The 22371-nt window shown below is 35.8% G+C and overlaps 4 protein-coding genes across 9 annotated transcripts; 2 read left to right on the top strand and 2 right to left on the bottom strand.

The window, feature by feature from the left end:
* The first annotated feature begins 1806 nt into the window (after positions 1 to 1806).
* LOC109172446 (UDP-glucuronate:xylan alpha-glucuronosyltransferase 1) lies at positions 1807 to 4821 on the top strand. 2 transcript variants are annotated; one of them, XM_019321599.1, is made up of 5 exons: positions 1807 to 1824; positions 2028 to 2150; positions 2562 to 2768; positions 2853 to 3466; positions 3607 to 4821. In XM_019321599.1, the coding sequence occupies exons 2-5, from the start codon at positions 2128 to 2130 to the stop codon at positions 4668 to 4670; spliced, it is 1908 nt and encodes a 635-aa protein (XP_019177144.1). In that variant the 5' UTR covers positions 1807 to 1824; positions 2028 to 2127; the 3' UTR covers positions 4671 to 4821. The 2 variants fall into 2 exon arrangements, with proteins under 2 accessions (XP_019177144.1, XP_019177145.1); XM_019321600.1 differs by lacking the exon at positions 1807 to 1824 and adding an exon at positions 1922 to 1942.
* Positions 4822 to 5761: 940 nt separating this feature from the next.
* Positions 5762 to 9953, top strand: LOC109172451 (protein trichome berefringence-like 7). 2 transcript variants are annotated; one of them, XM_019321605.1, is made up of 5 exons: positions 5762 to 6035; positions 6144 to 7329; positions 7788 to 7946; positions 8628 to 8927; positions 9814 to 9953. In XM_019321605.1, exons 2-5 carry the CDS (start codon positions 6518 to 6520, stop codon positions 9842 to 9844), a joined length of 1302 nt encoding a protein of 433 aa, XP_019177150.1. In that variant the 5' UTR covers positions 5762 to 6035; positions 6144 to 6517; the 3' UTR covers positions 9845 to 9953. The 2 variants fall into 2 exon arrangements, with proteins under 2 accessions (XP_019177150.1, XP_019177151.1); XM_019321606.1 differs by lacking the exon at positions 5762 to 6035 and having other exon boundaries at positions 6066 to 7329.
* Positions 9954 to 11165: 1212 nt separating this feature from the next.
* LOC109172453 lies at positions 11166 to 13951 on the bottom strand. Of its 4 annotated transcripts, none has more exons than XM_019321611.1 (4): positions 13718 to 13951; positions 12471 to 12704; positions 12288 to 12392; positions 11166 to 12187 (listed from the first exon to the last, which is right to left on the bottom strand). In XM_019321611.1, the coding sequence occupies exons 2-4, from the start codon at positions 12652 to 12654 to the stop codon at positions 11454 to 11456; spliced, it is 1023 nt and encodes a 340-aa protein (XP_019177156.1). In that variant the 5' UTR covers positions 12655 to 12704; positions 13718 to 13951; the 3' UTR covers positions 11166 to 11453. The 4 variants fall into 4 exon arrangements, with proteins under 4 accessions (XP_019177156.1, XP_019177154.1, XP_019177155.1 ...); XM_019321609.1 differs by lacking the exon at positions 13718 to 13951 and adding an exon at positions 13201 to 13528; XM_019321610.1 differs by lacking the exon at positions 13718 to 13951 and adding an exon at positions 13316 to 13528.
* A 1578-nt stretch (positions 13952 to 15529) lies between these two features.
* LOC109172766 (uncharacterized protein At1g04910) lies at positions 15530 to 21433 on the bottom strand. Its single transcript, XM_019322026.1, has 11 exons — positions 21119 to 21433; positions 20550 to 20628; positions 20297 to 20364; positions 19377 to 19465; positions 18943 to 19120; positions 18190 to 18318; positions 17637 to 17773; positions 16977 to 17190; positions 16690 to 16874; positions 16045 to 16140; positions 15530 to 15954 (listed from the first exon to the last, which is right to left on the bottom strand). Exons 1-11 carry the CDS (start codon positions 21287 to 21289, stop codon positions 15822 to 15824), a joined length of 1479 nt encoding a protein of 492 aa, XP_019177571.1. The 5' UTR covers positions 21290 to 21433; the 3' UTR covers positions 15530 to 15821.
* Positions 21434 to 22371: the final 938 nt, after the last annotated feature.

Raw genomic sequence — 22371 nt, 5'->3', positions numbered from 1 at the left:
ATCATTTAAAATAAAAAGTACGGGAGTAAATGATTTTTAAATTATGAAAGCATGCATTATTTTGGAACATGCTAGCTAGAAAGGAAAGTAATGCAACCATTATTTTTAAATTACCACTCACGATTTATAACGGATGGAAACCTCACTCCACTTTTTTTCAAAAAAAACCTCACTCCACTTATATGAGTACCAAGAACTTATTATCTTATTAAATTTTTTTAAAAACAATAACATTAAAATTATTTACACATAATAAAATTTACTAGTTATATTAACACATAAAATAATAAAAGTATGCAAACATAATACTCCGTAACTCAATTGATTTTTTTTTTCAAATAAATTTATTAATTTAGAACTAAATATACTAAAAATTCAACATGAGTTATAATTCCTTCGTTGAATGGTAGACACCTCTTTTGAGTGGGACAAATGGTTTGAAGATTTAAGGTTGCTCCATACCCAAAGTCAAGGATCGAACTCTTGATTTTTGGTTAAAGATGGATGAATTCCTTTCACTTAAAGAATAAAATATATTGAAAAGTAATAATTATATTCTTAAAATACTTGATACTTTTTCATTGTAATTAAGAGTAATGTAGCATGTTTGTGAAATGATTACATGAATTTCTCCTTTTGGAATAAGTGAGATGTGACCTATTAATCACCATTTTTACATCATAATCGTAATCACATTCTTTTCATGGACCTAATCCAGGCTACCAACCCCTGTCGTAATGGAGATGTACAACGTCGTACCAAAAAAAAAATAAAATGGAGAAGTACAATTAATTCCCATTGTGGACATTATTAAATCGTCAAAAATACATTATACAAATTTAGATTTCTTTTTATAACCTAAATTTTTCGATTTCATCACACTAGCTATATCTAAACCCATAAAAAAATTGTAGAAATCCTATTGCTCAATAGTTTTGTTTTTTGCTTCTGATCTACTTGACATCGTGCATGCTCCAAATAATTATTAAACAAAATTCTTTGTATTAATATCTTTTTGAAACCATCATATATATATATATATATATATATATATATATATATATATATATATATATATATATATATATATATATATATATATGTGTGTGTGTGTGTGTGTGTGTGTGTGTGTGTGTGTGTGTGTGTGTGTGTGTGTGTGTGTGTGTGTGTGTGTACGTGTAGAGGGGATCAAATGAGAACACGATCTTATTCTAAAAAGTGAGAATTGATCACAACCACCCATCATGGTTCATTAATCTTCGTAGGCTTTAGTGTTCAATTTTATAATTATTACAAACTTTCAAGTTTACAATATTTAATAATTATAAAATTTACGAGATCATTTTCCTATTATTTCAGCAACCTTAGCCGTTTATCTATCCATTTATCTGTTCTCATTTTTTTTAGTTAATGGGTTAATTGATGTTAGGTCTTACTTAATGGGAATTAGGAGAGTGGAAAATGAAAGCAATATTTTACATCTTTTTCACACATTTTTGTATATATTTGGATTGGAAATTTTGAAGCAAAGAATTTGGTGACAGTAAACAAATAGTTTTCCCTTGAAATAGACTTTTGGTTTCTGGTGTTCCACCAGACAAATACATTCTGTACACCTCAAGCAAATACATTATCTATATATATAGTATATCTATACATACACATATATAGTTGTATATATATATATATATATATTATTTCCTATTATAAAGTATTTAATCTTAATTTACAATAGAAGGATTGAAACTGAAGCATTGCATGACTATATTAATCCTTTTGCTGTTTCTTCAAACATAAAAGGATTCTCTCCCTGCCCCTTCCTAGGTAATTTTCTTTTCTCTAAAACCATTTTCTTTAAATGTATATGTATATATATACTCATCTCCAGATTGAATATCATCAAAATATCTTGTGCAAATATGGAAACTCTTCTTTGATGAGTGTATGTTCATGAATATATATTATATAATGCATGATTGGTATGAATATTTTTTTCATTAAATTCTTGATTATTTGGATGATTCCAGGGATGCTTGAGTAGTTAGTTCTATGTTGTGAAGATCCCATGTTTCTTTCCTCCATTGCAGCCTGATCTTCCAGGAATCTTGCCCAGAAACTCATAATTTGATGGAGCCCAGACAGAGATCCATGTGAGTTAGTTCTATGTTTTTCTTGATGTTTGCAGTGAAATGTGATTCCTTTGCGGTAATATAAGATAGTTGGATTACACATTTATGTTTATATATTATATATGTTCAACATGCCCACAAACCTTTTGGGTATAGGTAAACCCTGTTTTGTGACCCTTAGCTACCCCGCAAAGGGTCACAAGGAAGTAAATCAGTCTAGGTTACTCATAGCTGATCCATTCAGATCAGGGGCAGCCAAGAATTCGAACTAGTGACAAGTATGGATCACTTGCCGATGGCTGGGGTTACCCCGACATTGGTTGGTTTTGATACAAAATTGAAGCATGTGTTTCATCTCAACTAAAAATTTAATCTGATAGTTGGATTGCATATTTATGTTTATATATTATATATGTGCTCAACCTAACACAGAGAAGATGTGCACAAAAGAAGGGTGCAGAAGATCAAAGTTGAAGATACAGTGAAGCCTTTCCAACAGCCCTTTCAAGAAAAGGGTACGAGGTTGAAACTGCAACCACTGAAATGTGTGCTTGTCTTGTTGGTAACCGCCACTTTCATTATCCTCCTCTCCACCCCAAATGGCTGTCGTCGCAACAATTCGTCCGGCTCTGTTTCCCGGTGAGCTAGCTTGCAGCTCCTATATATCTCAATTTCATGGTTATTATTATAATGCAGAGCTGATCTGATGAGCTTGGTGAACAGGATGTGGATTTGGGGTGGTTCAGATCCCAGGTATGCATCAGACCTTGATGTTAACTGGGGTGAAGTGTCGGAGGTTGTTAAGAAGTTAGCAGAAAACGAGAAAATCCTAGGAATTGGAGTGCTGAATTTCGACAAACAGGAGATCAAGCAATGGAAAGAGGTGATTCCCAGTGCAAACCTGACAGTTTTGCAGGTTGAACATGCAGGGCAGAATGTGAGCTGGGAAGTGTTGTACCCGGAATGGATCGACGAAGAACAGCTCGACGAGGTTCCCAGCTGCCCTTCTCTTCCCAAGATTGATGTGCCAAGGCAGAGAATTGACCTCATTGCAGTGAAGCTTCCTTGCAGAAATGAAGGGAACTGGTCAAGAGACATAGCCAGGCTGCACCTGCAGATCTCGGCTGCTGGTTTAGCCACTTCTGCTAAAGGCAACCGAGCTGTACACTTGCTTTTCGTCACCAAATGCTTCCCAATCCCAAACCTTTTCCCCTGCCGGGAGCTCGTGGTCAGAAATGGCGATTCGTGGCTGTACAAACCTGACTTGAATGTCCTCAGAGACAAGCTCAATCTCCCGGTTGGATCCTGTGAACTTGCCCTCCCATTTGGTGCTAAAGGTCTGTTTTTGTTAAGCATATAATATAACATAAACATAAATGTGCAATCCAAGTATCATCTTAGACTTTTAATATCAGAGTCATATCAAAGGTCATGGGTTCGAATCTCAGCTTCTGAAAGATTGAATTTGAACATACAGGGCGTGCAGGGGAGCCAAAGCGGGAGGCTTATGCGACGGTTCTGCATTCAGCTCATGTATACGTGTGTGGAGCCATAGCTGCAGCGCAGAGCATAAGAATGGCGGGATCGACCCGGGACCTGGTGATTCTTGTTGATGATAGCATCGGCGAGTACCACCGGAGTGGACTGGAAGCCGCCGGCTGGAAGATTCGGACGATACAGAGAATAAGGAACCCTAAGGCCGAGAAAGACGCGTACAATGAATGGAATTACAGCAAGTTCAGATTATGGCAGCTAACTGACTACGATAAGATCATCTTCATTGATGCCGATTTGCTTATTCTCAGGAACATAGATTTTCTGTTCGGAATGCCGGAGATTTCGGCGACCGGGAATAACGGCACTCTGTTCAATTCCGGCGTGATGGTGATCGAACCGTCCAATTGCACGTTCCGGCTCCTAATGGATCATATCGACGAGATTGAATCCTACAACGGCGGGGATCAAGGCTACTTGAACGAGATCTTCACGTGGTGGCATCGGATCCCGAAGCACATGAATTTCCTGAAGCATTTCTGGGTGGGCGACGAGGCGGCGGTGAAGCAGAGGAAGACGGAGCTCTTCGCGGCGGAGCCGCCGCTGCTGTACGCCGTCCACTACTTAGGGTACAAGCCGTGGCTGTGCTACCGCGACTATGATTGCAACTGGAACGTGGACATCCTGCAGGAGTTCGCCAGCGACGCGGCGCACGATAAGTGGTGGAGAGTGCACGATAGCATGGCGCCGGAGCTGCGCGAGTTTTGCCTGCTGCGGTCGAAGCAGAAGGCGCAGCTGGAGTGGGACCGGCGGCAGGCGGCGGCCGCCAAGTTCCCCGACGGCCACTGGAAAATCAAAATCACTGATCGCCGGATGAAGAGGTGTACGGATCGGCTGTGTAACTGGAAGAGCATGCTTAGACACTGGGGGGAGAAAAACTGGACCGATGATCCCTTCTTCCACCCTTCCCCGCCGCTCTTGAAACTCTCTTCCCAAAACAATCCGCCGCCACCACCGCCACCATCATCCTCCGTTTCTGATTCTTGATCAATCTTTCAGATTTTAAACTTTTGTTTATGTCATTCAGCTTAGCCTTTAATTTTTGGTTTAGCTCTACACTGTATCTTCACTTCCTCCATCTTCTCTTACAGTCCACCATTGTTTTTCCTTCAACATGCTCTGCTTCCTTCTCTCCCTATACGTATACTTGAGTTTGGTAAATAAATTATTAAAAAATATAATGGGTCCTATTTGGTAAATTAGCTTATCGGCGAATTTTGGCTTAATGTTTGAGTTGGTTAAAAAATCATGTTTGATTAATTAGATTTTTGTAATTTTAAAATGCTACAAAATTTAAATTCAATTAGCTTTTTGAGAAAAAAATTATACCAAAATAATTATCAGCTAACATGTAATTTACTAAATATTTTTCTACAATCAGTTAATGTTATCAACTAGTTATACTATATAATTAACCCAATCAGCTATCAGCTAACCATCATTTATCAAACAGGACCAATATGTTATGACCAGCACTTTGTCTCTTAATCAGGTCGGCCGCTGCGAATGTGGATTAGTTTGAGTATCCATGGTACGGAATTAAAGATATTTTTTACATTTAAGGCCTACTCAGAATACCTCATGGCCTGACAAAAAAAAAAATAAAAAATTACAAGTTCAATTTTAGACGGAGCAGCTTTAGCTTATAAACCTTCTTTCTCAATTATCCCATGGGTTTAATCCTTGACCGTCCATTTGAAATGGTAATATTTGTGTAATCACACTATATAGTAGTTAGCACCTATAAATTGTTTTAGTTTAAATCGATCAAAACAATCTAAACTAATTTAAAGCTAGGGTCAATCAAATTCATTGAATTAATAATATTACAAGTTTGATCGATTTCAGCTGGAGTAGTCTATAAACCTTCTTTCTCAATTGTCTCCTTTATCATGACTTGATCCTTACCATCCTTTTAAAAATGTAACAAATGTATAATTATACTACATAGTAGTTAAAATTTATGAATTTTCTTCGTTTAAATTGATAACACAATCTAAACTAATTTATCGGTTATAATCAAAAACAAATTTACCTTTAAATAATGAGGCGGGATTTCCTAGTCACCCAAATTCATTGAATAAACAGAATCTAAAATTCACAACAGACAAGGTACAACCTAGCCATTATTCATGTACCATATTTGATCCTGATTAAGAAAGTTTAGATTAAAGAAAGGCTGAGACCATACTGCTCTCAATTCCACGTAGAACCCTGCAATTATATTATTCAAGAATCGGTTCCCATGACCAACCACCACCAGGTCCACCACCCTCCTCCTTCCATCTCTTTCATTTCAAGATTTGGAGTCTCATTATCTCAAAATCTTCAGCTCCCTCACTGCCCCCCGCGGTAAGCGTTTCTAATCCTCTGCCTTTTTCATGCACTGCGATCATTCGTTATGCTTTTGATTTCACGATTACGTCGTTTGTTTTTTTATATTTTTACTATACATTCAAGATTTTCAAAAGGGTACCTCGCATTGCCGCAAGATTTGCAAAAGGGTACTTCGCGCTGCCGCAAGATTGCAAAAGGGCAGATAATCTGGGCTCTGGGTTTGGATGCTCAGCTTTTTCCTCTTAGGTTATGGTGTAAAAGTTTGAATCTTTGCAATGGGTATATGAGTTTTGGGAAATTTTAGGCCAAGTTTTGAGATTTTTACTGGGGGGATGGAATGATTGTTTTGTGTTTGGTTGGTGAGGTGTTAGTTGAGTTGGTGTTTTCTTGGTTGCTTGTTGTGTGGGTTTGAAATCTGGTGTGTGTATATTTTGGGCATCTGGTGAGCAGTTAAAATCAAATGCAACTTACTAACATTCATTCAAATTTGATGACTGATGACGCGAACTGTAGAGAGGATGGGTAGTTTCAATAGAAGTGTTTCATTTAAGCCGAGGGGATCAAATCTTGGGAGCCCTAGATTTAGTAGGAAGAACTGGGTTAAAAAGTTGTTCCGGGTACTCATTGTGATTGGATCCGTGGTTACATTCCTCTTGGCGATTAGTGGTGGCTATTTGTATGTGCTGCCAAGTTTTACCCAGGCGTTTCATGAGTTTAGTGATACGGAGACCGCCTTTAATGGTTCCAATAGTGAGTGTGATATATATGACGGGAATTGGGTTGTAGATAACAGTTATCCATTGTACATTGCTTCGGAATGCCCCTTTGTAGAGCAAGGGTTTAACTGTTTGGCAAACGGTCGAACAGATGGGGATTATATCAGGTGGAAATGGAGGCCTAGGTCGTGTGGTATTCCGAGATATCATGTGCATAGTACTTTAGAAATGCTCCGAAACAAAAGAGTTGTTTTTGTTGGTGATTCGATGAGTAGAACACAGTGGGAATCTTTGATATGTTTGTTGATGACAGGCGTGCAAGATAAGAGTAGTGTTTTCGAAGTCAATGGGAATAAGATTACAAAGCTGATTCGGTTTTTAGGGGTGAGGTTCAGTTCCTTTAATTTCAGCATCGAGTTTTACAGATCGGTTTATCTCGTCCAACACAATTGGTCAGCTAAATATGGACCGAGAAGAGTTAGATCAACGCTTAAACTCGACAAGATGGATGCCATCAGTCACGAGTGGACTAATGCAGATATACTCATATTCAATTCTGGACAGTGGTGGGTGCCGGGAAAGCTTTTTGGAACGTAAGTATTCTCTTCCCTTTTCACATAGATTTCGCTGAATATAATCCTACCATATAATGTCCAACACTTTTCACATAGATTTCTAGCTTAAGCCATTTAGCAAATGGAAATATCCAACTGAAAAGCGGAACAAAGTTTCCAACTTTGTAATGAAAGTTGGAAAGAACCATACTTTTTCATTGTTCTCCCATCATTCTATTCATCCTAGCTCTCTATATTAGTTATTACTTATTAGCATGGATAAAGATTTCTCTTTTCTTCACTTCTATCTTGCATCCACGTTTTCTTTTTATATAAGTACATTCCAACATATATGTATTAAAAATTAAACTTAATTCATGATGTATGCAGAAGAAGTGATAAGAAGAAGAAAACAGTGATGAGCTGGATATTCTGAATTTTTAGTTACTTCATCCACAGGAGGCTGATTTTGCTCTCGTTTGCCCTTTTCTTAACAGAGGATGCTATTTTCAAGTTGGTAATACAATCAGACTTGGAATGTCGATACCCATGGCTTTCAGAACAGCTCTACAAACTTGGGCATCTTGGGTCGATGCCAACATTAACCCTAATAGAACGCGTGTCTTTTTCAGAACATATGAACCATCTCACTGGAGGTAACTGCAGATAATTACTTTTCTTATCTATAAAGGAGCTCTTGTATGGAAAAACCAATCTGGCCAGCACTTTGCCCTTTAATTGGGCTTGCCCGGTGCGAACAGGGATTAGTCGAAGTATTGTACGGGCTTAAAGGTGTCTCTTATAGTTAAGGCCTGCATAGGACACCTCGTGGTCTGACCAAAAAAAAAAAGGAGCATTATTTAAGATGGCATTTGCCTTTCTAGATTAGCACTTAACCGTTTAATAATTATACAAACTCCATATTTCAAGATAGTATCCAACCATGTTTGTACAAGAATGCTGCATACTTTCTTTTTGTTGAGTGACGAGGAAACCCACAGCCACTATCCGAGGGTATGCATTGGGTAAATCCCACCTTGTGACCCTAGTCGGCAGAGGACCACAAGAAGGTAAACCAGCCTAGGTTGCCCATAGTTTACCGGCTCAAATCAATAAGGTCAATAGGCACTCCCACTGGGAGTCGAACTTGGAACCTTGTGGTTACCAAGCCAACAGCCTGACCAACTTGGTCGGGTTGCCCAAGCTAACCTCTTTTGGTATTGTTACCCGAATAGTAATAGTGTTTGTTTTAGTTCCACTTCTATTTGCTACTTTTTGCCATTCGCATATTACCTTTGTTGGCTCAACGAGTAATTGCGTGATGAACTTTGCATCAGGAACTTAACTCTGCGGCAATGCTATGTGCCAAACCAACCTCTTTCGGAGACTGGAGGGCAGGAATATAGTTCATTCTCGGACGCCATATTAAATGTTGTTAAAAGTATGATTGTTCCCGTTACTGTTTTGCATATAACTCCCATGGCTGCATTCAGGAGCGATGCCCATGTCGGTACTTGGAGTGACAATCCTTCACTATCTGACTGTAGCCACTGGTGTCTACCCGGAGTACCTGATGTGTGGAACGAAATAGTCCTCTCGTATCTGCATGCAACATACAGGTCTACTCTCCGGGAAAGGTGAGTTTCTTGCTCTACTTGCAATTAAAATCTCGTTCACCGTGATTTCTTCTGCATTTCCTCTATATACAAGAGACAACCAACGAGCAATGTGCTTATATCATAATAAAATGTGAGCACCAAGAGAGTTCTGATATATTATTTCTTTGATATGTCTGTATTAAACATTACGATTTTCAAATTATGGTACTTTTCTGATGGATAAACGACAATGGCAATATCACCCACTACCACTTAGTTCTAATTTGAGATTGTTGATAGTTTATCTTTCTGTAATTGAATTCTTTATTTAACTGAACCATCTACATATAACTATTAGAAATATTAAACTAGAACATCATGTGTCCTTAGAACGAGATGATGACAACCTGCATTACTTCTGAAACCCAGGATCATTAAATAGGGTATGAAAAAACTGATTTTTTGGTGGTATGCCTTTATATCAGTGCTAGTGTGCCGCAGATAACAAGAAAGACGAAAAACTGGCGTTGCTGCCTGCTAATAGTACATGTTTTAGCCGAGTATTTATCGGTTCCTGAAATTTTTTTGCACTTTTAATCTCATTTGTCAATAAAAAATGCATATTGGGTTGCGGATGAATTCAAGAAATAACACGATGTGTGTGTGTGTATATAGATAGATACTAGTTCAAATGAGGATAGAGCTTCCTATGCGGCCGGTGCATATTGCACTATTAGGTATGCATAAATGCACCACACCTAATGGTGCGTGCATATATATATATATATATATATATATATATATATATATATATATATATATATATATATATATATATATATATATATATATATATATATATATATATATTGTCAATTTGGCATTGAATCCAGGATTTAAGTATAGTTGATGTTTTTCTGTGCAGGATGCTGAGTAATACTACAATTGCAAGATAGCAGCAATTTTACAGGGAAATGTATAGTTCACAGAGAAAGTGATTTTTGTTCTTCAACAACTTGTATTCATGATGGAAAGGAAATGTCATTATTGCTCATCATTCAATATCAAATTGCTCAACTTACTCTACAATTAGTTAAATAAATAATAAAATATACTTATATCATTAAAGTTATTTTACAGGTTAACTATTAATATTAAATTACTAATTTACCAAACATATTTTTACAAATAACTAATATTACCTTGATAGGGATTATTCCCAGTATATACGTCCCTTTACTTACCAAACATCTGCTCAGTATCCGGTTGGGCCGTCGAGCGGAATTATTCCAGACCTTGATCGAGCAAAAACTCGACCTTGTTGACCTCAATGCGGTAACTGGGTTAGCTGGAGGCAGCGGTAGCATTTTGCCGCTTTGTGATCGACCTCGATCAATTCAGGTCGGGACGATCATCCCAAGCAGGGCTATTTAAGTGTTTAGTCCTAGATTTCGAGCCTTATTCCAACTCCTCTTAGTAGGCGATCAAGAATCTAAGCACACTTACCGACAAGGCACTACTCCCGAACTTACCCACTGTATGCGCGACACGTGACGGGCATGCCGAGAGCCTAACATGTGTCCCATTCTCCCTCCATAAATATCGCATTTGATGTAAAGGGGATGCTTCCCTACTCTCTCTAAAGCACATACATGCTCGGGATTCTCCGACCTTTGATTTTGTTTACCCGAGCTACTATACCTCAAATATCTTATGACTTGTATCTCAATACATATACAATATCAATATTATGTCACCTATAATAAAGTTCTCAAGCACATTGAATCAATTTATACTATCATTACCCATTGTTAAATCATCTTAATACAATTGTAATTAATCTATTGATGAATATGCTTATTACTCCATATAATATTTTTATAACAACTAAATAGAATTGTTATTTCATGAACCAAATATAATTATTATCAAATGGTCTAGTTAAAATCCGATATTATGGAACTAACACTCGAGATTGATTGCCCGCAATCATCATCTTAGATGGACTTGATACATGTTTATTTTTAGAATATATCGCAAATTCACCATATGCATAGTACATGCAGCTGTACAGACCATGGTCCACCTAATAAGCATTGTCTATAAGTTTTGTACTTGAACTAACAAATATACATAACTTTTATTAATGTATCTACAGTAATAAATGAAGACATTTTGGAGGAAATGATAGTGAAAAGTTGGAATTATTACTAGTAGGAAACTGGACCAATGAAAAAACATTTGATGGTGAACTTTAAAGAAGAATATGCATAACAATTGCCAGAAGTGGAGATGGGAAATCAGATGCAAAACAAATTGAATGTTAAGAAGAAACAATAAAAGATCCATCAAACCATATGATGAACTTGCTATTGTTTTATGAAATGAACTCAAATTTCCCTTCAACATATGCACACCAAACAGAAGGGAGAAAAAATATGGATGGAAGGCTAAATAAAATTAAAATCAAAGAAAACGAAGGGATTGTCTGGGAACTGAAATAAGTTAAGGGAATAGAAGAAGTGGGATGGAAGCCAAACAAGAATACACAAGCTATGGCTCTGCCTACAAAATATTTGGGAGTTGAGAATCCAACCTCTCCTGCAACTCCTTGATCTTCATAGAGAGTTCAGACTTTTGGTCTTTGTAATTCCGGATTAGGTATTCCTTCCCTTCAATCGCTTCCTTCAATCCATCCACTTCATGTTTCAGCATTTCTATCTGTTTCCTATCTGCTCTCTCCTTCTCTGAAGATCCCAAATGTTTCTCAACTTCACGATGGCCATTTGCAAAATCCTTTCTTCCTTCTACTGGCCATATACGTCCTGTTGGGGGATTGCCAGAAGAATCCACTTGTCCAACACAATGATCTGTAATTGCCTTCCTCAGCCTCTGTGTTTCTCTCTCTGACTCAAAAACCTCCCTATTCGCAACGTCCAGTAAAGACTGAAGATGGGTAGAATGGCAAAGCTGAGCATTCAGAGAACTCTGCAACTCGACAATCTGTTCCTGCATCGCTAGTATTGTTTCATCCCTTCTCTTCAGCTGTTGTCTCAACTTTTGTATCACTTCTCGCTTGAGGAAAATATCAGAACCTGCTTCGGAGACACAGAGTGATTCACAACTATTCGAGTTGTGCAATGGCTTTTGTGGCAGATCAAGACGGTCAGTGGAGGACAACCAGGCCTCACCATTCTCTTTACTGAACTCGGGAGCAGGAACCATCACAAGAGGAAGTGTCATTTTGGGATCTCTCAACACTGGGTCATTGCAATGTTGTCTCACCATGGGTCTGGTTCCTGTCACATTAAAGTTTAAGAGAATCAATTAGGGACAGTTGGAATGAAAACTAAATCTCAGAACTGAAGCTCTGAATGGATGGCTTGAGGGTTTCCAGACCTGAAAGGCAGCTGTAGCAGTTTTCGTCATCTTGGACTAAACAATTCGAACCTGACTGCAAATAGCAATTCCTGGACTTCTTTTGCTCGGTAGGATTTTCATTTCCTGCATTTGAACTACTACAAAAAGTAAGAGCAAGACTAATTTAGTTGGACAGCCCATAATCCAAGAAGTACGCAAGACCTTTTAAAGCATCATCGGCACTGTTCTGTTCCTTCTCATCAAGCACCTGCTTGAGCTTGTAGCCCAAACGAATTGATAAGGTACTTATTAAAGCACTGCCAGCAATTAGGACCCAGTTTGGCCCTTCCCTCTGAAAAGATTTGGACCTCTGTGCTTTGGACATCTCACTTGCGCTAGATTTCATGTTATGAGTTGCTACAGTAATGGAAGAAGAGATTGATCTCCACCATAAACCTACAGGGAAAAACACCAGCATATTAACTCAAATTGGATCAGCTAGCTAGTATGCTCAGTCTCTCAAAAACAAAATGGGTGCCTAGAATAAAAAGAGAGACGCCAAACAAACTGAAACCGAGTGTTGGATCAGTAAGGTAAACATGTCAGACTCCAAACTCCCTCAAAATGCTTAGTGTTGTCAGCTGGATCAGTAATGTAGACAAGTACTAAAAATCCCATCCAAATGCTAAATAGATTTAAGATCATCATAGCTTCTCTCAACTTTTCTTGTTTCTTAAATTTAAAAATAATAATAATAATAACAATAATCCTGTTTGAAACGGCAGCATACATCTCTATTTTGCTATTAGATGTTAAGCAACCCATCTCCCCTCCCAAACAAGGGATAAATTGTGCTGATCAAATTTGGATCTACTACTACTCAGATCTCCAAAACCTCATACTATAATTCAGAGGAACAACAAAAGAAATGCAACTATTTTGCTTAACATACCAAGTAGTCATGCACAATTCTTGATTTGAGAAACAAATTCACAATTTGAAGACCCAAAAGAAAGAAAGTTCCCAGAGAAGCTACATTTGATCTCAACTGGGAAAATGGAAATTACCATTTTTCAAAACACGAATCAATTATGGATTCAATACACTAATCTTCAAAAAAAATTATCTCATATTCGGCAGGAGTAAAACCCCTCCCAAAAAAATGGGAAGAATTCCTTAAATGCAACTCCTGAGGAAGAAACCAAACAGTAGGCAATTAAGCATGCAGTTGGGGTGCAACACTGATTGGATAGATAGAGACAAAAGTATGAACACAAATCATTGAAATCAACATCTATCATATACGCCTGAGAAAAAGACATGTCCCAAAAAAAACAAAAAAAAACAAAATCAAAATCGAACATTGATAGTAACCCTTCTTTAAGCCAATGGCATGTGAACTTGCTGTGAATTGATAGATATGTTTACTTTTCGAATAAAGAAAAAGATAGATAAAGATAAAGCGGTACCTGATTAGTCTTAATCGGATGGGAAAAGCAATTAGTGAATCGACTATGACAGAATTTAGCTTCTGAAATGAATGTGGAGAAAAGGGGTTCGCAGATTACTAAAAAATAGAAGCAAATGTAGGAGAGAGTAGAGGTGTGACTGAAGAAGAAGAAGAAGAAGGAAGAGTGAAGTGGGGACAAAAAAGTACTGATCGTAACATTTCTCTTTATGTTGGTGATCGGATTTCCCGTACACAACCAAAACCCAGAACCTTGTGTTCCTCAATTTTATTTTGGTAGTACGGAGTACAATTTAACATATGATAACAGTAATGTCATGATATTAAGGATGATTAGTTATTTTTATGTGGGTCTCATTGAAAATGTTAATATAAAAAATTTTGTTAGAGGGAGTAGGAATAGTATTTTTTTTATTTTTTTTTTTTGTTAGAGTAAACCAAGAGTATTAAGTTTTTGTCAATTTTTTTTTTTTTTAATAATGAGGTGATTTTTTTCGTAAAATTAATTTTAGACTCACAAAATCTCGCTCATAGAGTCATTGTAGAGATAAATCGTGAGTCGTGCAATTAGTCCATCAGTTAGACCTTAGTCATGGGAGCAAACCAACACCTTTTATTCTATTCGTGTTTTTAAACGGTACGAACCACTACGTTAAGAGGAGAGAGATAGAAAAGATGGGGAAAATGAAAAAGAAAAAGTGTTAACGCACTATGTGGACACACCTAGTAACAAAACATTCACTGGGATAATTTTTCATGATATTAAATTTAACATTAGTATATAAAATTTATATATTTAGAAATTACATTAAAAGTACTATTAAACTCTAAAAAAAATTAAAAATAATTGAAAATACTAAAAAAATAATGAAGGAAAAAAAAAGTTAGTTTGAACAATGAATTGTAAACCTGACAGACAAAATGAGACATAAGTTTTCTTCTTTTTTTTTTTTTTTTTTTTCCATTGTGAGACCTACAAAAATTGTGTATTATGAGCTAACAAAAGTATTACGAACCACAACTACTCCGAATATGTTGTTTCTAATTAAGGATGCCAGTGGTGCTAATGTGCTATGCTCCCATTGAGAGCTGTCATAGCAGATGTGACGATTTAAAAAATAAAAAATAAATAAATAAATAAAACGTTATTCAATGAGAGCAAAACAAATTAGTTGACAAAAGTTTCCTTAAAAATTCACCATGTGACTTTTTCCTATTAGATTTTGTTGTTGATTGGCTATATTGACTAAAATTGGTAGAATTTCAAAATCGTGAATTAATAAAATTGATAGTAGAAGTTAAAAATGTACAACAAAAACTGAATACAAAAAAAGTTGTAAACTTTGTATCAAGATATTGTTTCCACGATATCTACATTGTTCCCTTACAGACCTCAAAACTTTTTTTGTTATACTAATCGACACGGTAGACTTTCTCTAAATATATAATGTATAATAATCTTAATTAATGAAGGATGAATATATATTTATTATTATTCAATATAATAATTTACAACACTTAAATAAAATTGTCATTTCACAAGCCAAATATATTATTATAATCATGGATTTCACCTTTTTTTTAGTTAATGTAAATTACAAAAATTAAATTGATGTTTTTTTTCTTTGAATGTACATATACTTACATTTTAAGAATTTTATTTTGCCTCACTTCATTTTCACATATAAGTTGTTTAATATTTATTCTCAACAATAATTACAAGTCTTGATGAATACATTAATGAACATTATTTTGTGAAGAAAATTCATTGCACCTCCAATCAACATTCATCTCAAACCTAGTGCCTGACATGTTGGGACTCTGATTTAACTTCACAAGTGCATTATAAAGAATATATCCCAGATTACAAGATCCACACCACTGTTTTCACTAGCACTATAGAAACAAAATATTTTCAAAAAAAAAAAAAAGACATATCAAAATAATGTTACATGAGGGAAGAACATTAGGAAATTGAGAAAATCAGAAAAATACATTAAGATGGCACTAAAAAGAAGTCCATCAGTAACAATAAATTAATTACTTCAGATAATTTCAACAACTCACAAGAAGGAAAACTGGCAGGCTGGAAGGAAATCTATGCCTCATCTTGGAGTTCTCTTTGGACGACATATACATTCAGGGTATGGATTTTGGTAAAAAGGTTCTTCCATCCTGAACCGTGCTCGCCCTTTGATTCCTTGGGGGGCGCCTTCTCTATCTCTAGGACCGCCTTGCCTGCAAAACGAGATATGTATAATTACACCCAAATCTCAAGTCGTGTTTTCTAAGAAATAGTTATACAAGCAAACAAATAACCGCTGTCACCTGTTCTTGTGCAATTTGTTCACTAGATGCGATAATGATTGCCCTTCTTCAAGCTCTCCAGCTTCCAGCCGATCAAATATTTCAACCAGGCCTTTCCTGCAGAGCAGTAGTTAATGCCAATAATACTTATATATAAGGAAGCATATCTACTTCACAAGGACAGTCAAGGCCACGTCCTAATTTTCCCAGGTAACAGAACTGATGTTGTTAGTGAGATCCATCTTCGGTCCAACAAAGAGAAAGAGGAATTTCTCTCTTTTATAAGAAAGAGCTACCTTCAGTGCATTTTGCATCGCACTGTAGCAAAACAGGGCTCAAAAAGCAGATAGAAGTGTCATGGCAACTTCTCATTCCATGTAGCAATTTTTAGGCCCCACAAAATGCCCTGTCCTTTGTGAGTGTTAAAGGAAGAACAGAATTGGAATTTGGTATGCTCATGATAGATCAATAAAGGAGACGTCATGAGAAAGCTTGCTGGTGTTAAATGGAGACAAAGAAGTCAGGAGTTAGAATCCATGTTCACCATTCTTTCAGTATTTTAATTCCAAACCCAGTTTAGTTAAGGAATACTTTAAGTCGACATTTTGTAACTTCCTGAGGAAAGACATAATAAACTAATAAATTTTGAAATAATTTTTTGAGTACCTGTCAGGAGTGATTGTCTTCCGGTGGCCTAAGAATCTACGATGCCCCTCAACTGTTATTGCCATATTACCAGAATGTGATGGAACGAAAACATCACTCTCAATAGAGATAATATAGTCAAGTGCTGCACTTTGTGATGCATGATTGGCAAATTCTCTCAGTTCTTCAGGGGTTGCAAGCATTTCCTGCCATTAATGGGAATTTTAGCCAGCCAATTAGATAACATAGCAAAGTAGTGAAATCTTATGAACTGCAGTCACTAGAGGATGTAAACAAAGAGTATTTACCTTTGAAACTACATTTGGAAAGCGAGATGTAAGCTCTAAAAGATGACTGTTACCACCATAGATTTCTCCCGCAGCAATATAAATCACTGTTGACTTGGGATAACCAAGAGCTTGAAGAAATATTCCAACCTCCTTGGGCGTAAGAGGACAGAAACCACCAATTCTCTGTTCAGTGGAATTGATATTCTTGATCTTCCAATGATTTGTATTCTCCCTAGTAACATTTTGAGTTTAGAATAAGCTATCAGGACAACTAGTCCTCAAGTAAAGATTACTGAAGTCATTGAATAGGTCAAAGTATAATCTTCCATCTCAGATATTAATGAATCCACCATTAAAGGGATTATAAAGAAAGATTTGCTACCTGAACCATGACAAAGTCACTAAATTAAATTTGAGATAGCTGCTATCATGATTCAGTAAACAAAATATACACATACATGATTAGATGGTGCAAGTTTCACTCAAAATGCTTTAAAGAAAAATAAAAGCATCCTATAAAATTTAACGAATAAAGGAAAAAAATAGAATCAGACACATGATGCAAGCTTCTACTGCACAGCATTGCCACATAAATGAAAAATACATATACAGATTTACATGGTGACAAGTGCGTATGACACGTGGGTGTGAAAGAGAGAGAGGGGGTGGAGAGAATACCTCATCACTCTAAGCTCCTCGGCTTCTTCATCAGTAAGACCATATGTACAGCCAGTAAAAGCCAGCATGTCTTTTTCATACCGCAAATGAAGTGCAATGTATCTTGGCGCTCGTAATCGCAGCCGCTCCACAAGCTTCTGTGGTATCACCATCATGTATGCTCAGAGCCTAATTTACAAGGAATCCCTGTGGGATACCTTCTAAATGAATTTTACATTTTTAAGTACATATTGTAGCATAAAATTTACCTACTCAGATGTTATGAAGGATCCTATTCATCACATCTTTATGAAATCTTATTCAATTATTGATGAGAAGAGAAAAATGAGCAATGACAAAGGAGAAACTTTAATTTATGTCGTTTCCTTTACACACCCTGTACATATTTTATTTAATGTAAAATAATGTGTCACTGCCCAGATAAACAATTCAGAAATGCTTCATGATTCTGGAAAGAAAATCAAACTCTACACTCATTGGTGTAGTTGTAACAGTGACCAGATAAACAATAATTTATCATTACTAGGCAGGTTTCTTGAAAAAAAATTCTAACCTTTCCAAGGCTCTCAATAGGAGGAGAGAAGCGAAGAGCGTGATATAAAACACGACATCTTAATCTCTGAATATCAAGAGGCAAATCATTGTTTGCAAGTCGAGAATCAGATTTAGCGACATGAATGACCTGTACAAAAGATTTAACGATATCAAAGTTAAATATTGAAACCAAATTATGGTAAATATGTACACATGTACATATATATATATATATATATATATATATATATATATATATATATATATATATATATATATATATATATATATATATATATATATATATATATATAAATATTGAAACCAAATTATGGTAAATATGTACACATGTACATACATACATACATACATACATACATACATACATATATATATATATATATATATATATATATATATATATATATTTGATTTCATATATATTTTTGGACTTCAAAAGTTCATCTGCCATGTCATAGATAACATCATCATTTTCTGAGGTTAGAAATATTAAGCCTAACAATTTCTTTTGCTCTGTGACATTTGTCTCACACCAGTTTTTAAAAGCATGTTAACAAATTAGTTATCCAACACAAACTTTCTTCGCGAATGTCTACTAATGCTTTTAAGGATTTCAAATGGCTTTATTTAAGACAACACATAACAGTCTCCAACCTGGCTAAACCACTATAATTTCATTACCAAAAAGTCTCTGCATTTTTGTATTTCTTTACATATCTGTGTCATGAAAAAACTGAAGCAAATAACATGCCTGATTTTCCTTCCATAATTCCTTCATCTCAGTATAATAGCCCATACCAGACCAGGATGTGAAGTGCTTCCTGGCTCGATGAACAGATTCTAATTCTTGTGGAAGCTCTCTAATAATCCTGACATCTCCTTGTAACATTTGGATGAAATTGTGTTCATCAAATATATCTGAGAAAATACTGTATTTTAGCCTATTAGAACAGAAGTGATACAAAAGATTTTTTTTTTAAAAAATCAAATTTCTGGGGCAAATGAAATCAGTAGGAATATCTGTTGCAGACTTATTCAGGAAAAAAAAAAGAAGAAGAAGAAGAAGAGACAGAAACATATAGGTAGCAATGTATGTAGAGATTGAAAGGGGGTGAGGGTGTGAAGCGGAAGGAACTGGGGTGCAAAAGAAAGAGGAAGAAAGCAAGATTAGGAAGTCACAAAAACCTTGAATCTTGCCAGAACGAACGCTTGTCCAACTGAGGAATCACCAAAGTCGCATTCATCATGTGAGCCACAGCGACCATATCAGCTATCTATAAGCAAAACAAAGTAAATAATTCCTATTAATATATTTTTAACAAATTTCAAATCACAATTCATTAGGAGATTATCTGAAACTATTTGCTTCAAAAGTTAGCATCGTCATCTATTTCTCCTCCTTGTAAAGAAACACAAGAAGCTATGAAAGTGTATAAATTAGGGTAAATCCTCCAATCCAATTTAAAGAAGCAGTTTTGCCTAACATCCTGAAATTAGTGCATATACCTGGCTTTAGCTTTTATGGCTACTCAGTCTGGACCCCTATCCTCTAAGTAGTTATTCCAACTTTTGATTCACCCCAATGGTCATAATCCCTTAATATGCTTTGCACTCTAAGCCGACAATTCAATTGACAAGGCTTATTTTCATATATTTCTTGCAAAACGAATTCAACATGATAATTCAATTCACACTGGAGTTAAATACCACTGCCATAGAATCTATCAAGGGTATCCTAGAGTTGACCCATAAAATGACATGTATATTCGTAAAACATCTTCCCTTACGCCAGGCAATATCTCTGAATGGGAGAGTTCCAGAACACCTTTTGTACATTTGGTTTTCATGCTAAAGTTAGCAACAACTTGCTGAAAGTTAACTTTTTGGCAACAAACTTTTTCCAATCGCATTCTATAAACTTAATATTAAGCAGAATATGAATGAAAGTAAGAGAAATGAAGTTATTGAGACCAGTTTCAAGAACTCATTCCTTAAAATTACTGGGTTAGTATAAAAAGAAGGTAAATCCATTCATCATGTAATCATGAGGTCAAGTAGTACAAGCATGACTCCTGGACTAAAGGAAGGAAATGGGTGTAACTTACACCAGTGCGCATCTGATTTAAACCCCCATTACTTTTAACAGTCAAGTAGCGATCCCATCCTTGTGCAGCTGAAAAAAGCACATCATACAAGACTAATTAAGGGAAAGATTTTGTAGCAAATGGAAGAATGCATCTTGGGCCCATCAACAGCATGCAAATAAAATTTATGCTCTCTATGAAATTAAATTTGAAGGCCATGCACCAGATATAACAGTCAAAATTGCTACTGCAAGGTGAAATTACAGAAGAAAACCTTTATATCTAGAAGTAGGCTTGACACACTGGCGTAGCCCATGGCTATAAGGAGCCTCCCAGAGATGTCCATCTTCCTTCTGCAAGGAGATGGAATGTTTTAAAATCATTACCACTAAAAAATTATACGGAGTACTAATTAATAAAATTAATCATATATGGGGGTCTATCAGGATTAAAAGAGTAACATCAGAGCCCTTTCCATTCCTTAGCCAAAAAAAAAAAGGATAAGGCCTAAAGGAAAATTCCAATGATGGGCCATTATTAACCTTCAAGAAGAAGGCCATAGTGTAGTCAATAGCTTATCATTAAAATATATCCCCAAAGGGGTAAACTGCTTATTTACTGGGAAAATGCCCCAAGATGCGATTCATCTATGATCTATCAGCTTTAAATTCATAGAATTCAAACCACCATTGCAACAAGTACCCTACAATCAAAATCCATTCTTTCACTAATTTTACAACGGCGCCATTTATAAGAATCGCAAATCGAAGCTATTAACAACTTAAGCAAGTGAAATAAACCAAATTTCAAAAATAATAATAATCCAAAGATGAGAAAGAGGACCTGCTCGGACTCCAATAAAAAGGGAGGCTTCTGGTCATCTTCTAAGATGTCTCTACTGTAAAAACTGAAAATGAAGATCGATAAAGCAAAGAGAAGGAAAATATAGAGGGTAATTGAAAGAGGAGGTGTCCTTCGGATCCTGTTATGGTGGCTTCTACTATAGTTCGCCATTTGTTCTCCTCAATTCATTCGAAGATGTTTCATCGTATCGTTTGCGCTTTTCCTCCAACAAGTTAACATGCGGTATGGAGCCCCTGCTTCCCAGTTGAATCAAATTGAGAGATTTGTCAGAAATCCTGGTTGATGACGATCTGTTTCTCCTACAACCAACACTTATTACGCAATTTTTACCCGTCCCAAAAGTTTTCACTAGTACAGTATTTATATATTTATATATATATGACCTCATGGGATCCAAAATATATATATATATAATATATATTATAATCTCATGGATTAACATACTACATGACTACATCCCCTAAATGAAAAAAGCCATATCTAAATACCCTAAACTAGCTAAATAATTTAATTGAGTCAAATGATGGAAGTAATCAGTATGTTCAAGAGTTGAATATAGTTTGATAATTGAATTGCAATATAAAATCAAATGCCCCATTTTGATGTTGATTTTCACCATACTGGGAAATTTGAATATGTTCCCATGTGGGAGTAAGTTTATTTGTATAGGTTGCAAGGAAAAAGAATGTGTAATAGACGTTTAGGGATTTCTGGGAAAACTTTATGCATTCTTCCAAAAGGCTGAATCAACTCTAAGGGGGAAAAACTTTATGCATCATGTGATTGTTGAAGGTTTAGAGGTTAAATTGGGTGATAATTGTAATATATTTTAATGTTTTGTAAAAATTACTTTATTTAGTCCTTATTTGGTAATTGTCGGGTAGTAATTAGCAGATTGTGTTACCGGTTAATAAATAACGGTTAGCGGGTTTGACCAGTGAATTGTATAAGCAATTTGTAGCAAGATGTTTGGTAAAAGTAATTGTTTAAGTTAGCGCGCGATTTCTTGTTTCGCACGCGTGTTAGCTAGAATAATGAACATTATGAGGTTAGATAATGTATTTCATGAATTATAATAATGTACTTTATGTGGCAAAATAATGAAGTGTCTAGTGGCCGTGGATCACGAGTACAATGTACATTTTTAATATACTAAAAGTACATTATTTGTGCACTGAATTTGCATTATTTGATAGTATATTAGTATATCAGTATATGAAATAATGTATTTT

This window comes from Ipomoea nil, unplaced genomic scaffold (assembly GCF_001879475.1).
Source record: "Ipomoea nil cultivar Tokyo-kokei standard unplaced genomic scaffold, Asagao_1.1 scaffold0418, whole genome shotgun sequence".
Lineage (NCBI taxonomy): Eukaryota > Viridiplantae > Streptophyta > Magnoliopsida > Solanales > Convolvulaceae > Ipomoea > Ipomoea nil.
Note: the sequence above shows the minus strand (reverse complement) of the source record. Positions and strands in the feature narration are given on the sequence as shown.